Source organism: Plectropomus leopardus, chromosome 13 (genome assembly GCF_026936395.1).
Source record: "Plectropomus leopardus strain MGB_pleo_1.0 chromosome 13, ASM2693639v1, whole genome shotgun sequence".
Classification (NCBI taxonomy): domain Eukaryota; kingdom Metazoa; phylum Chordata; class Actinopteri; order Perciformes; family Serranidae; genus Plectropomus; species Plectropomus leopardus.
In genome coordinates this window covers 15,820,549-15,837,117 of record NC_142188.1, presented here as the reverse complement: position 1 = coordinate 15,837,117, position 16,569 = coordinate 15,820,549, and the positions used below count along the sequence as shown (strand labels likewise).

General features: G+C 38.3%; 1 protein-coding gene across 3 annotated transcripts; it reads left to right on the top strand.

The window, feature by feature from the left end:
• The first annotated feature begins 551 nt into the window (after positions 1 to 551).
• Positions 552 to 13,889, top strand: anxa11a (annexin A11a). Of its 3 annotated transcripts, none has more exons than XM_042501947.2 (15): positions 552 to 707; positions 3,169 to 3,417; positions 3,893 to 3,975; positions 5,453 to 5,824; positions 5,997 to 6,084; positions 7,595 to 7,689; positions 7,996 to 8,109; positions 8,401 to 8,491; positions 9,930 to 10,009; positions 10,098 to 10,154; positions 10,275 to 10,368; positions 10,529 to 10,624; positions 11,950 to 12,008; positions 12,129 to 12,251; positions 13,180 to 13,889. In XM_042501947.2, the coding sequence occupies exons 2-15, from the start codon at positions 3,171 to 3,173 to the stop codon at positions 13,237 to 13,239; spliced, it is 1,659 nt and encodes a 552-aa protein (XP_042357881.2). In that variant the 5' UTR covers positions 552 to 707; positions 3,169 to 3,170; the 3' UTR covers positions 13,240 to 13,889. The 3 variants fall into 3 exon arrangements, with proteins under 3 accessions (XP_042357881.2, XP_042357882.1, XP_042357880.2); XM_042501948.2 differs by having other exon boundaries at positions 553 to 707; positions 5,600 to 5,824; XM_042501946.2 differs by lacking the exon at positions 552 to 707 and having other exon boundaries at positions 3,159 to 3,417.
• The last annotated feature ends 2,680 nt before the right edge of the window (positions 13,890 to 16,569 follow it).

Genomic DNA, 16,569 nt, shown 5'->3' with positions numbered 1-16,569 from the left:
ACAAAATTGATAGTTAATAATACTAATACTAAAAATAATAATAATAAAATTATTATGCTATTAGTTTATTGAAATGACAGACCCCATGCTGTGGTAAATACATTTTTTTTCAGTAATTTTATCTCTATAACTGATTACTATAAAATTAGTTGGCTAAATTTAGTAGTCTATATAATATACATTAATATATTATACATAAATATATACAATAGAAATTATTATTCTATTATTATTATTATTATTATTATTATTATATAGAAATAACGTAAAGTAAATTCATTCATTAATGTTAAATCAAATGTAGCGAAAAGAAAGAACCACCAAAAAGAAACCAGGGACTGTCAGGGACTGCTCAACAAATGACGATACAACATTAACTTAATGTATGACTTAGTTATATATTAAGGTAGAGGCACACCTGTGAAGTTGCAGACCTATTGTGACATACAAGGTGAGGTCGGTTTGTCACATTTTCCGTCCTGTCATTAATATTCATGCATGTGTAATGGTAAACACACGCATTTATTGTTGTCATGTGATGAGCGGACGGCTGTGTGTCACTGCGCTGTCGGGTAGATAAAAAAACATGGGGTGGGTTCCTTAAATGGAAAGTATGAGTCCCACCCATTCCAGTTTAAGTACAGTCTAAGCTGCTCCTGCTGGTCTAACACAAACGTCCTCCAGGAAGAGACTGCAGGCGAACTAAAGTAAGTACTGAAATCTAACAAATACGTGAACATGAACAACTAGAATAACTAATGATACATTAGCAAACGTTAGAAGTTATATTTAGATAAGTGGCAACCGCTTTTGGAGTCGTTTTGTTCCGGCTGTTGTCGACGCTGTCGTTAGCCTGCCAACATTATTACCTTTAAGTTAGCTCAAACATTTTAGGCTACAAAATAATCATGTTAGGTGCTAGTTTAACTTTGCAGCTGGGATTTTGTTCGTTTATTCGTGATTAGCCAGCTAGCTAGCTCCCGGGCAGAGCAGGGCTCAGTTGGCACGGCTGATTTAGCCTTATTATGTAAATTGGTTTGGGAGGAAACTCAGCTAGTTTTCATTGGAGATTTGTACAGGCCTGAAGCAGCGTCCTGCTAGCTTGCCAACTGTTAAAAAAAACCCCAACTTTTCTCCGTGTGAAGAGATGGCTAAGTGTCTGTTTTTCGTTGACTAACATAATCTGTTTTGCATGGTGTTGAGCGATCAGTGCAAATAATTTCATTGCATAAAAAAAGTCTTGTGTTTCGACGAGCTAGCAATCTTCAAAAGTTTTAACGTGAGTGGACAGACACACCCAGTGTTACACTAAATGGAACAAAATGAACCAAAAATGGATGTTAAGATTAGCTAATAGTAACCGTCACTGTCTTGTAACACCCGAGGAGGTTGTCATACTTCATACTGTCTTGATTCTGAAAAGATAAATGTCTTTTTAGCACCCTAACTCCTCAAGCAAATGCCATATTTGCACAGGGAGTTGGGGTGCTAATAAAGACATTTATCTTGCATTGGTGTTAGAGTTTGCAGTTGTGGATTGTGGTTTTCACATGTCACAGTTTTCTCACATTTTGAATTGTGAAAGCAGCTAGATGTGATATGTTTGCACCAGTACAACAATAAAATGCGACGTTTTTAACCTCTGGGAACCTGAGCTATATGCCTTAATTTCTTTCAAAAACTCAAAAAGAGGACGAGGAGCAACTTTACAAGAAATGGTCCAAAAATAAGCAATATATTTGTAAAAACAAACAGACAACAACAACAAAGAAGGTGAAGTTAACCTGAATATAAACAAAAAAGGAAATTAAGAAAGTGCAAAATATTAAATAAGTTTTATTTTTATTCTTTTTTTTTTTTTTTTCCTGTGACATCATTTTAAAAATATGATTTAAAGAATTATAAATATAGTTTTTTGGACATTTTTCCTTTTTGATAATATCTCATAATCACTCCCCAGCTAATGTTCAGATCATTTCCTCGTCACCTTTTACTTAATTTTTACAGTTTGTGCAACATGTTATTTCCCGTGTTTTTGAATTAAATCAAACCAATTTTCTCCATTTTCAGAGGTCTAAATGTTTGTGAAAGGCATCTGAATGCTGCACAAGAAAACTAATGTTGATTCAAGTGTTAAAAGGTTAAGCCTGAAGCATATAACCCTGAAGTAGACATTTGTTTTAACTGTTGATGGAGTATTTCACAGGGGCACTTTGAGTATCAGGGCTGCTGTGTTGGACAGCAGCAGCAGGGTACAAGGAGGAAGTGTACAGGAAGTTTATATTATTTATTTCACAGTTAGGCTAGATCCCGAGTCATTGTGAGTGTGACCATGGATAACTTTCACCTACAGAAATCCGAAAGTATGTTATAGGATAACTGCTGTATTTACTGAATAAAATGCTATTATCTCATAGGATTTGACATCTGTATGCTATAGGATAGCCATGCTGCCCTGTGTGCTTATCCAAACAGAACAACTTTTTTTTTCTGTGTCCATAAAATGCAAAAAAGAGAGGACTGTTCCATTAAGTCCACTGAAGTCAGTCTTACCATGGAACAAGTAGGCATACTGGAGCACAAGCTTTTCATACTAACCAAAAAGAAAGTTTCCCCACCACCCGACCACTTAGCTAAAAATGTCTGTGACCCAGTGGCCCTGGAATGAGTTTGTAAGTCGTTAGATTGCGTTGAAAGTGCCATTTACATTGCAACATTCAAAAGCAAAGAATATATAAAAAGAGGCAGGGGCATTTAAATAGCACGACACTGAACAAGGATCTTGACCTATAAAGGAGACTTATTTCTTATGTCCAATATAACAACAAATGATATGCTTATTGTACGCTAGACCTACATTTTTCAAAGCAGACATACACTAGAAGTGCACCAGTTCTTGAAAACTTCACATCTTGTTCAATGAGTAATGTTTGTCCAGCCTAAAGATGAGGAGGGATAGGGTTAAAGCAGGATGTTTTTTCAGCTCTGCTGTAGCTATCTCAGTGTTTCCAGCGTGTCTTACAGTGTAGTGTTCTTTCAAAGGGATACTTCATCCATTTTCAACCAGCTTTGTATCATAACAATGTGGGTATTAGATGATTCTTTAAATCATATTTATATGTTATTTTTTGCACCACTTTGATTGACAGCTCTGTTTTATGCTTACAGCCATGAGCTACCCTGGATACCCCCCTCAGGCAGGTGGATACCCACCACAGCCTGGGGCTTACCCTCCACAAGCCGGAGGCTACCCACCTCAGCCTGGAGTTTACCCCCCCCAAGCTGGAGGTTACCCTCCACAGCCAAGCGGCTATCCTCCTCAACCTGGTGGCTATCCCCCACAAGCTGGTGGCTACCCTCCACAGGCGGGGGGCTATCCACCACAGGCTGGTGGCTACCCACCGGCACCACCACAAGGTAAGCCATCATGGCACACTGCTAAATGAAACGATTGAAGTTTGAGAAAAAAAACATATTAGCAAAAAACATTCTCATCTAGAGCAACACAATAATCCCAGTAGATGATTTCAATGTACAGAAAAGTAAAGGTGAGGTAAGTGTTAAGGTATTCTGGTGCCTATCTTAGAAAGGGTTAGTTGTCTTGTTTGTAGGCAATAGGAATCATGAGACTTTTAGTTAACAGAGTGAAAAAACGAACCTCTGCTGCTGCAAAGAGAAGCGAGCCCCACAGTCCATCTTTCACACAGTACTCCCATTCTCTTCCTTGCTCTCTTTCACCTTACCGTTAACTTGTGGGAAAGTGGGAAAGAGGAAGTTCCAGTAAGAGCGATCCTTCCTGTGTCAGTCTAATATTCAGAATTCTTTCATGCATGTAGTAGCACAGCGTGTTCTCAGCCTTTCTCAACAGCTTTGTCTTTGTTGTCTGCTCCAGGCAGCTGGGGAGGTGGCCCTGTTGGTGGATATCCCTCCATTGGTCTTGACAACTTATCCAACCCTGGATACAATGCTGGCATGGTAAGTTTAGTCTAAAAAATGACCTTCAGCTACACCCAGAAAATACTTAATATATGTCTAATGCAACATGAGATTATTGCGTTAAATATGCCTGTTAGAATTAATTACACAGCCATTCATGGAATATCACATCCGTTCACTTTGCGGTAAGACTTTTTCAAATATTGGCATCTCAAAATCTTTAGCATCACCATTTTCTCTTTCAGCTCCTTTTTCTATGTCTCTTGCATGTGAAAAAGTCATTCTTATTCATGCTTCGTAGACCTTTCAATGTAATGCAACCTCTTTTACCCTCTTTTCCTTTAGTCATTGTCTTGTCTATGTTGTATTCTCATTATCTGTCATCAGATATATGAATTTCCATCTTCTTTTATAGCATGGCCACACTTTATTTGGATAATTCTACATAGTCACTGACAGAAATTCAGAACATCAGGAAGAGTTTGAGTTTCTCCTTTGAAGTAGGATTATTGAAATAATAGGATTTCTAACTCGATACAGACACCCAGAATGATACATTTTCGATACCACAAGGGGTAAAGTGAAAAAAAATATTAAGAGGCATAAAAAAATATATAAAAATAATAATAATAATAATAATAATAATAATAATGAAGATAACAATACAAACAAAAACATCGATGACAACAATATTTTGAAGTTGCCCCAGGTAGTGGGAAAAAAACCCTGTGAGTTTACTGTAAGATATCAGTGACAACAATATCTTTAGGTTGTTTGAGGTATTTCCAAAAAAAAAAACCAGTAATGACATGCATATCCCTTAATGTGCCTGTTTATTTTTTTGAGCTTCTGGTGACTTTGCACCATATTTTGATTGCTGATCAAATAGAGTTGTTATTATAGTAGGCTTCGAGTGTTTCTGTTTAGTTGCAGATCAACTTTTCTCAGCTTCAGTCTGGGACTTTTGGGAAACATAACACTTTTCAAATGATTGTGTTATCTTGTTAAATTAATGCTGCCAATGAATGTTACAGATGGGCAGGACTGATAGCTGTTAGCTGCTAGGTCAACTATAACATAAGACGGCTAATGTGGCTGTTTGCTAATGGATTATAATAAAACAGCTAACGTTAATTTGTGCCCCCGGTCAGGTATGATACTTTAATGATGTTGAAACAGGAAATTTACTAACCTCTTGAAATTCCTCCCAAAGACCTGGCATAAGTTGTATGCCAAAGAGGAGGCAAAGAAGGAACTGTTGGTATTGATACTGTTGCAAATGAGTATTGTATCCAATACTAATTTTCATTATCGATTAATATCTGAGAATCATTATGTATTTTTTGACAACCCTACACTGAAGTTAGATCCAGGATAAGTGACAATTACTTGGACATTCGTCAAATAAATCTATATTAAATCCAAAAAAGGTGTGACCAGCTACCTGTTCTTTGCATGAAACTATCGTCAGTGCTCTGTACACATATTATGAGATGCCAATCTGTCTAAATCACAGGCCAACCAGATCCCTGCAGGCATGGGGGGTTTTACTCAAAACCCACCCATGTACGCCCAAGGCCCCGGGGGCTACCCACCGGCCACTCAGCCTAGTGGGTATGGTCCCCCCGTCCCTAACCAACAGTCATATGGCCTGTACCCACAGCCAGGAGGGAGCATGCAACACTCCCAAGGCCCAGGGATGGGCTACCCTGGTCAGCCTGGCCAGCCAATGCCTGGGTACCCCCGTGCACCATCACCCAACCCACCCATGCCGGGTTATGGAGGAGCACAAGCCCCTATGCCAACTTACCCAAAGGTCCCTTCACCAAATCCATCCATGCCAGCCTATGGAGGAGGAGGAGCTATGCCGATAGCTCCACCCATTAATGTAAGAAACACTCAAAATACCTTTTTTTACCCAATGGTTTAAAAGAAATAATTTTTATGTGTTGAATACTCAGATATTTCTATACATTTATAATGTAACTCATAAAACAGATTGAACGTTCTGTTAAAATAACGCTTGCTGCACTGAGGAAATTGCCATGTTGTTATCTCAGAGAGGATTCAGAGGAACAATCAAGGACTTTCCTGGAGCTGACCCACTTAGAGATGTGGAGGTCCTGAGGAAGGCAATGAAAGGCTTTGGTAAGTGTACGGACAGAGAACAAGTAATTTCTGGACCTGGATGCACGTGATTTACTCAATGATATCCATTTGGAGAGTTGTGGTTTAAATGTATATTCCTTTGGGCCGCCCCTTCGTAATTTTAAAGTTGACTACTTGGTTGTAAGAGTCATAGTCAGCTAGGAAATGTTTAGCTGATCAGGATTGCTGTCTTTTATGGTCTTTTTTTTAATCAGGATATTAGCTAAAAAGTAACTTCTGATCATTTGAAAACTTCAGTCACATCTATAACGATTGTAGTCACATTTCTTTCATGAGCACAACTCAACACTTAATACTTATAGATCACTGTGCCTTAATTTACGGATCTGTGAAGGTACGAAGATAGTAGAGAATCAGTTTGACAGAACTTAAAACGAAGTCACCACATGCAGTCAAACACATTAGCCAAAGACATCCTGACTGTTAACTGACAAAGACTTTCCTTGGTGGAGGACAGCCATTATTCTCCTCTTTAGAAAGATATTTAAGCAATATCACACCAGATGGAGTGATGTTGTGCTCGTATATCATCACGGCTGTGATTCGGTCGTAGGCATGAGGCCGCAGGCCAAGTGCCGAAGATAATCATTAATCATAATCATAATCATTCTTTTACACAACAGTTCTACAAGCGTCCTTTATTTGTTAATAGTGACAACAGATTATGATTTGTTTGTTTATTTAATGATTTTTTTGGCTCCGCAGACACAAATAGTTCGGCAAACGCTGGATGCAACAGCTGTTGCCTAGCAACAAATAAACATTTTCCTGCGCACTGCTTGCTAATCTGTGTTAGCTCGGTCTTCATGTTCTGCACAGAGCAGCTGCTTCATATCATAAACATTTATCTCTGTGTTTTCAGTGAAATCAGAGTCTGTTAACAGACACTTTGGCGGCCTGTGTGATTCAGATGAGCTAGTTTGATCAGACAGTTCATCGCTGCAGTATGTGTCCACTCACTGCTGTGATCGCCGTCACCTCAAGTCCCCTATCAGACAGCGTGTGCGTGTGTGTCGGTGTCTCTCAGACTGTGGACAGTGTCAGACGAGTGTGTCCCTGTCTCACTGCACATCCTTGCAACATTTGTAATAGCTGGTTTACCTCCAGTGAACGAAGGTTTACCAAAACCCGTCACAGCTGCCCCCTCCTGGGTAACTAGCTGTTTGAATCTGTGCTTACACCATACTATAAACATATCCCACTTTCACTTACACTAATTAATGAATTTTGAACAGCCGTGAAGCGGAGTGATACATGCAGAGTTAAAAGTTAACAGTCCTAGTGATGTTGTACTCCTATATCAGCAGTCATGAAATGCCTCTCGACCAATCAAATTGCTTGGTCGGAACTAACTGTTGTATAATTGTCATTTTCAAGTATGCCATAAATGTAAGTATGTACAGAATGTTCTGAACTGGAAATTTAGACATGTTTTTTTTTTTAATCTGTGACCTGATTCTTGTTTGACATTGTGGGCTTGTCTGTGCAGGAACTGACGAGCAAGCCATCATTGACTTACTGGGGAGTCGTTCCAACAAGCAGCGTGTGCCTATGCTCCGAGCCTACAAAACTTCCTATGGAAAGGTAACAGTGCTGCTTATGCTCTTTATTAAGTTTGTATGTTATTTGTGTAACACCTAATGCCATTTTCTATTTGGGGAGTATTTACTTAAAACAATTTCTCAATATAGAATCATATGTGGCTCAGTGTGCATTACATAGCGCTGGTAATGGGGACACGCAGACAACAGGTGCTAGAGCTGCTAGTAAAATGGAGAGAGGACAGTATGTCCTCAGAGCTCATTCTAACTATGCCACAGATCATATTGCAGTAAGTTTTTCACAGTTAATGATGGTTTTGAGTTATGCCAAACATGTTTTCATTTTCAGGATCTGATTAAGGACCTGCATTCCGAACTGTCTGGAGATTTCAGGAAGCTGGTCATGGCCACGTTGAAGAGCCCACCTGAGTTTGATGCCTCTGAGCTCCACAATGCCATAAAGGTAAATACTCAGGAACAAAAGCAAGAGATTATTTTCTTTTTGTCAACATAAGATGATTTGTAATCCAGGTAATTGTGTGTGGGTTTTTTTTTTTTTACATTTAAGGAGCATTTGTTTACTTCTTACTTATGAAAATGTACCTAGATTTAGAAGCCTGCACATGTTACATAATCATGAAATGTTGTGAAGGATAATGCAATCCTTCACAACATTTAACATTTCATAACATGTAAGTTTGCAAGAAGATTCATTCAACAAAAATAAACAGGAATCATTCTGTCTTCCTAACAGGGAGCAGGAACCGACGAAGCATGTCTGATAGAGATCCTGTCTTCTCGCTCCAACGCTGAAATCAAGGAGATAAACCGCATTTACAAACAAGGTGAGATACGTCAGGGTGCTTTTATTACATCAGTGGATGACCTCAGTCTATCCAAGTTTGGGTAACACATCAACATTTGTAAAAGCAGTTTTGTTTTGGCAAGGAATCTCTTTCACATAAAGACATTTAGTATAAAGCTTTTTATTCAACAAAAAGAAATTAAAATCAAGGTTTCATTACTGTAGCTACACTAAGAGAGTACTTTTTACTCATAAAGATAAAATATTTGAATAGTTTTTCCAATACTGCCTATTTTTCGAGTGCCTGTTAAAGATGTTGCGGCTCATTGTACTAACGTTGTTGTCAATCTCCTTACCCCCTATTTGTGAAGTGCAACTCCTCTGTAAATATACTTTTAACCATACTTCTACTGTGCTGGTCTAATCCGACAATGTGTCAGCACATATTTGCAGACTATCTTTACAATAAGCATAAAATTCTTCTCTGTGATACCCGACTAGTACCACTGGTAATGGAGCAGGGTTGCAAGCTAGATAAAGCAAGCATAAAAATAGCCATAGTGGACAGCAGTGGTCAGTTGACCCCCTCTGCCCCTCAAATGCAGACTGGTCAATAATAGCATAGCATCAGCTAACTCCAACTACACAGCCAAAATCAAATCCTGAAAAGAATGAGGTGTTAGCGAGCTAGCTACTGAAGGTATAACCTGCTGAATGAATACACGTGCTTCTTTTGCTTTTAAATGATTATAACAGTGAATAAAGACTTACCACACTTTACAGAATCAATGAAGGGAAACAGGGAAACTTAGCTGATATTCAACCAGTTGGGTGTCACTACAGTGTGTGCATGTGAGTTTGGCCTCTCATTCATCTGCACTAAATGCAATGACACACAGGCGGTTGAAAATCAACAACGTTTGCCTTCATTTTCATTGTCTTCTGGCTCAAATGCCAGTAATGTGGTGGTTACTTTTACGCTGTTATCTGTTAGCTTGTAACTATCCTTATCTTTCTAATCTTTTTTTACTGCTGAATGAGTTTTAAACGCATATTGTTGGCCCTTCTTTCTGCTTTTCTCTGAAACTGCTTTTTCGTTTTTAAGTAATTTGATAATATTTCCTCCGGGAGTGCAGTTAGTTACAGTTTTGGCTCCATGCTCGCTCCGACAACTTGAAGGACCATGGCAAAGGGGCAGGGCTTAGCAAAGGGTCAGTTAGCATTGCTGCACAATTTTTGATTGCCATTTGTTGCATGCTGCTACACGTGCAGTCGATGCAAAACATTGTTTCTAGTATTTCAGTACCTTATGATTTGAAACAGTTGTGAAATGTTACATGTCAAAATAAAGATGCAGTTAAAAGAAAATACTCAGATTTTTACCATCTTCAATCCAAAAATATTTACAATCAACCCTAAAAAGTCTCTATTGCTGTAACTTACATACTTGTTTGTACCATTATTTTTTGCCATTTCAGAATACAAGAAGTCACTGGAGGATGCCATCAGTGGGGATACTTCAGGCCACTTCCGCAGGCTGCTGATCTCTCTGGCCCAGGTACAGATAAATTATAAACTAATAACCATCTGTCTCTTAGCAACTACGCTCAGATTTAATTAGGAATATGCTGTCCTCTGTTTTTCAGGGTAATCGTGACGAGCGAGAGAATGTTGACATCTCTCTGGCTAAACAAGATGCTCAGGTAAAATCTGCTTTGTTCTTATTACTCATTCGTGTCTTAAGATTTGTCCGCAACTTGGTAGTTTTGATTTTATTAGTTACTGGACCTACTGATTGCAGAGACATGTTATCCTCCTTATAGGCCCTGTATGCTGCTGGAGAAAACAAGCTGGGAACAGATGAATCCAAGTTTAATGCTATTTTGTGTGCCAGGAGCAAACCACATCTCAGAGCAGGTATTCTCTATGGAGTCATGTTCACAAGCACAATGTAACATAAGGTTCTACATTTAAAACACATTAAAGGATAATCAGGCCTCAAATGTAACTCTAGGACCCTGTTAGCCGTATTACCGATGGTGTGTGTTCATATGTGGATGCATGTTTGTGTGTGCAGTGTTTCTTCAGTACCAGCAGATGTGTGGCAGAGATATTGAGAAGAGCATCAGCAGGGAGATGTCCGGAGACCTTGAGAGTGGCATGTTGGCAGTGGGTAAGAATACACACAACTATTCAACTCTAGTCATCGATGGGTCAGACCCAGAATCTGCTCCACATAATCAGTCAATGACGAGGTTACAGGCTGTCTGCAGTTCTTGTTTGAAGCTACATTCAACCACTAAACATTCCATGCTCTTTGTATAACAGCTATTTTAATACACGTATAAAGAAGAACTGGAGGAAGTTGTGCTGTTACATGCATAATCTCTTTTCCCCCTCTTTTTTTGCCAACATTTCTCAGGGTTATGGTACAGTAACCTGTTTTTAGATGTGTTTACTTTGAATCCTTCCATTGGTTTTGCACATCCAGTCTATACATTTTCATTGTGAGGTGGTTTGCAGTGTTGGATGTTTGCCATCAGTTTTGCTGTGTTTCATTTCACTTTTATGGACAATGGTGTTGTTTCAGATTTTACATGTACATTTTTTCAAAATGTGACTTGCATAAAAGCTGCATTAAATAATATTTGGCCACTAGGTGGCAGAAGGTCCCAGAAACAAGCTGACAAACACAGCTCTGGCTTAAATGTCCTGTGTGTACGATTCTTGTTTCCAGGTTATTATAAAGTAATGAAAACAGTTACGAGTATTACATACCAATTCTGCCAGTAGGTGCCCCTAATTCCTACACACTGGACCTTTAATGTCACCAAGTTGCAATGGCTAACATAGCAGACGCAGAGCAACATTGTCATTATATAGCTGTATTGTTTCCTGCCTCCTGGTGAATTTTGATTTTGTACTTTTGTCTCCTTTTAGCTCTATTTTAGTCTCAGCCAAGAAAAAATTCTGCTAGATATTCAACTCTCTCCATCAGCTAGTTGAGCTAATGTTTTCTCTCTGCCATTTGGTCATGGACAGGTAGCATGCATTAGAGCTTGTTTGCATAAAACAGCTTGCTGCTGGCAGCGGGGTTGTTGTGTTGATGCAAATGGGCAGACTCAACCAGACGGTAAATGTGCTGGGGTCAAACAGGCTTAAAAGCTCAGTAGAGCTGCAGGTAAACCTCCATAGGTTTGTCACTATATGTGACACCCTCACCAAAGTCCACATAGAAATATACTTAAATCTAAAAATATTGATTAATGCAGCTTTAAATCTGCTTGTTGCCATCCTATTCTACTCTTACGTTTGTATACACAGCTTGATTTTTAATAGTTCACTTTTTAGATGTAAAGTATTGATATTGTCTTCATTCTCACCTTGCAGTGAGTGTTCTTTGCCGTGCACTTTTGATTAAGTCATCTTGTTTATTTAAAAAGTATGAATTAGTTAGTGTGCTCTGCTTGTGTAGGTGATAATTACTTTCTGTTTCAGTGAAGTGTATTAAGAACACACCTGCCTACTTTGCTGAGAGACTTTACAAGGCCATGAAGGTGAGAAACCTTGTCTTGTTTGGAATTTAATTTTCTATACATAACGTAAATAGGTACACCATAAAATTTAATTTATGTCACCCTCATTGTATATGTGTGTATCTACCTGCATGTGTTCAGGGAGCTGGGACTAAAGACACAACCCTGATCCGGATCATGGTGTCCCGTTCGGAGGTTGACATGCTCGATATCCGCCAGGAGTATGTCAAAAACTACGGCAAGTCGCTGTACACACACATTTCTGTAAGTACCTTTGTTATGTATTGTGCTAAAAGGCATAGCTCACCCTAAAGTCAAAAATACATGCTGTATGTCTTACCTGTTAGGTTATTCATCAACCTAGATTATTTTAGTGTGAGCTGCTGAGTGTTGGGAGATGACAGCCGTACAGATGTCTGCCTTCTCTCCAATATAATGCAACAAGATGGCACTCGGCTTGTGGTGCTTAAAGTTTCAAAGAAATACATTTGAAAAACCAGACAACAATGTCTCTTTGCAGAATAACTCGAGATAATCCAGAGATATCGTTTTGAGTTTTCTTTCTACTGAATTACACCTTCCAACAGTATCACCCAACAGAAGTGTGCATCTACTCATGGACGAGAGGCTTGTGCTTGTGACAGATGGAAACATTAATGGCATCTTCCTCGGCTGAGCTGTAACGTTAGCTAGCTCAGTGGTGCTAAGTGAGCTAGCAGTAGAACAGGCTTTCTGCTGCACTGCTATACAGTTTCTGGGTTTTGTTTGGTAGAAAGAAAATGATTCCTGCATGAAAATGCTCTCAACAAGGTCTATGGATTATCTTGAGTAACTGGGTCATGATTTCTGCAAAGAGACATTGCTGTTGAGTTTTTCAAATGTATGTTGTTGTATGTTTTTTTGGCGCTTTGAGCACCACAAGCGGAGTGCCATCTAGTTCCATTATATTAGAGCGAAGGGAGAAATTTTATGGCCGATATCTCCAACTCTCAGCAGCTCATACCAAAACATTTAAGATTACTAAATAACACTACAGGTTTTAGGGAAAATATGTGATTTTGATTTAGGGGTGACCTATCCCTTTAATTAAAATAAACCCACAGCCTCATGGATGATTTTAAAGCAACAAGTTCACATAATTTCTTGAGATAAAGCTCTAAATAATTTACTGACGCATTTCTTTTATTGACAGGGAGACACATCAGGAGACTACAAGAAACTCCTACTGAAGCTCTGTGGTGGTAGTGACTGAAAAGGAAACAGTGACTACTACATGATTGGAATGTTCTATAAATATCAGTTTTCCAGCCGTATCTATATGCACTATACACACACTGCAAACCTGCATGCCATGCCAGTACTCTCAATGCAATGTTTACCTACTTTTAAAAACCTCGTATACACATATTGCTGCGTTTCTTTGCCATATATCGTATGCACAGAAAGGCTTTATATTTTTTCACTTGTGATATCTTTGCTGGATATTTGAGTTGAATACACATGGCCATAAAATTGATTTGAAAGAGATTACATTTGACTTTTAAGAGCTATATATTTTTAAGATATTTTATATCAAGTTTTCCATTATGATCAGATATTTAATTATATCTGTCACATTTATCAGCTAAGTCTGTAATGTTCAGCAATGCTGAAGAAAGTGTGAGACATAGAAAACAAAGCAGCTACGTACCAAAGTTGTCTGTTAATGTTTGCAATTCTATTATCTCTATATTTTGTCTACACTATCTTTTTTGTCGTAGTTGTGTTGTAGGTGCATCAGATGCTTTCTGTTTTACATCATATACTTGTCATTGTAGCATGTTAACCTTAGACATCACATTTCATATTTTGTGAACTGATTTTGTTTTCATGACTCTCAGAAAATACATATTGAGAACACAAGCTGGAAGTGTTTGAGGTTTATTACATGAAATGCATACATTGAAATTATTTTAAAAATACAACAAACATATGAATCAAGACAGTATAATATAGATTTTTAACACAATATTGAAATGTGTTCAAAATGTCTCCCCATTACAATGATTTGAAAAAATACCACATCACTGTCGATTGTGATGGTCTTGTGAAAAGGATACTTTTATAAATGGTTATCTCCTCACAATGTTACAATAATCTCCTGTCACTAACAAGCTATTGTGCATTAACTGGTGAGCTGCCCATACAATCTGAGCATATTCCACTCGCAAGCTTTGCATTCTAAAATGTTCCCATTACTTGATGGGCAAACTTAATATTGAAACAGCTCACCAATAATAACTTAAGTTCAGCTGGTACATGCATGAAAAGGTAATGTAAATGTCAAAACATGATTTTGAGCTTGATCTGTATTTGTGGAAATAAATAATATTTTGCTAATAAATATCAGTAGTTGCATGAGTGGAATTTGGCTGGTGACATCATAGATACAACCTTGATGTGAACAGGCCTTATTTAGATACAGATGTGCCTCTAAAATTCAAAGCAGTTTTATCATATCCCTTCACAGGTTCACATGCAAATTAATCCATAAGTGCGAAACAAATGGCTTTCATCAGATGCCATGTTGCCAATTATAGTATCCTCCAAAACTGTCATGACCTTGTCTTCTCTGCTCTGATACTCTGAGCACCTGGTAGTACACTCTGTTTGCCAGTAGGGGGCAGTAAAATCTTAATCCAAGCCCAGCGGATACACTAAAGGTGGGAATTTTTACAAGCACAGTTCCATACAAAAAATGCTATAGAATATGATGATAAAAGTAGATCAATACCCATGATCATAATTCTGTTTAAAGTCATATATACATAATAAACCAGTCTTCATTCTCCAACACCTAATATGATGGCTGTCTGGTGACTCCTAAATAGACAGTATTTTACTCAATCAATACACACATAAATTCTCTTTCCTTGATAGGTGTGAGGCCAGCATGTGTTGCTGCACATGGAGCCTTCCATGCCTTATTACGTCCTGTTGGCCTCACTTCAAATGCTTTTGAACACACTTTAATGTCAAGACATGGCTCTGCTGCGCTCGGCTGACTACAGTAGTGTGTGTGAGTGACCTGCACCACGATCAATAACTCTAAAGTGGGGGGGGGGGATTGATGGCATCCATAAAGCTGCCTTGGCCACATTAAACAAGTCTAGCATGTCTGCAGTGCAGTCAGAGGGACCCTTGGGTAACAGCCATGCTGGAAGAATCATTTTTGATCACATCATGTTAAAATTGACCAGAAATGACAGAAAAGGCGTAAGGACGTTAGATAGATGTTGGGATTACAATAACTAGAATTTTAATGCGGATTTGATGCAATTAGGTCGGTTTTGAGAGGATAATTTAGCCATCATTATGTGGATTTTATAAGGTAATTTTCAAGTGTTTCCGCACGTCTCTGCCAACATTGTAGTGTTGATATCATTATGATCAGAAACATCCCATCTGTTGCAGGCATGTGGCTGAAGGCTGTGTAATTCACTGTTAATTAAAAACCACGAATTGTTTAATTTAATGTCTGTTATAGCTGATCTAATCATGTGGGAAACCTCTCATGGGCCCTTGGGGTCTGAGGTATTGTGGGGAAATAATGGCTTTACATTAAAACATTTTAAAAATCGCAAGTATGATGATTAAGGGCACCAAACATTTGAGTTTTTACTGTTTATTCAAACACTCATTTAAACAAAAACCAAAGACACCTATGTGCACAGTAATGCTCAGGAACATTACCATTAGCTCGTAGAGACTGGTAGGTTTATGCCACACCAGAGGATGACAGACTCATGTGACTGAAAATGTGGTTCATTTTTTGTTTTACTGTCCCGTATGTGAAGATATAACACATGTACTTTTCAGTAAAATGACCTCCATTCAGTTTTTTTGATGGATAACTATGAAAAATTTGAGTTATGTTTAAGAATGGAAACCATTTTTGTGTCAGAATGTGTTTGTTGAGCCTGGGATAGAAGGCAGGGTATTATGTTTGGTGACTAAGCAGTATAAAATAACATGTATTTTGGATTGATCACTGCAATGATGTTGTGATGGTGTCTCGTAAACCAATGAGGGTTGGGCGTCAGGCTTGTGTGCATGACACAGAATAAAGAAATCAATCAATCACATCATTCTTGTGCATTGCAGGATGCAGATTTTAAAAAAATGCACCATTGTTGAGAATGACTTATGTAGATGTAACAAATAAAAATGTTAAAAGTGAATGAATAGTAATTGTTTTGCCACCCTTAGCACAGACAGCTCCCCATTAGCTAGATCTCTGTCACACAGGCAATAAAATGACAAAGTTTTCAGTTTCAGACATCGTCACCAGGATAAATGACGGATATGTTTGCTGACAGCCTCTTCAATAAAAGATAGAGCCATTATCTGCCCTGATCCACTGTGTCTGATAAACAAATCTGTTTAATAATATTTGAGTAAATTATCAGACAGCTAGAGACACAACCCCTGATGTCTAAATAATAAACTCATTCATACCCCCAAGATAAAAAGCATCAGGCTGTCTTCTCTATTCAAATGTTCTCAGAAGTAGGGTACAGAGACAAACGTCCAATCTGTGTCA

Coding starts and splice junctions, on each gene's coding strand:
- anxa11a (XM_042501946.2), top strand. CDS start 3,159: ATGCTTACAGCCATGAGCTACCCTGGATACCCCCCTCAGGCAGGTGGA. Junction 10,010..10,097: donor TGCTGATCTCTCTGGCCCAG/GTACAGATAAAT, acceptor TCTGTTTTTCAG/GGTAATCGTGACGAGCGAGA. Junction 12,009..12,128: donor GACTTTACAAGGCCATGAAG/GTGAGAAACCTT, acceptor GCATGTGTTCAG/GGAGCTGGGACTAAAGACAC.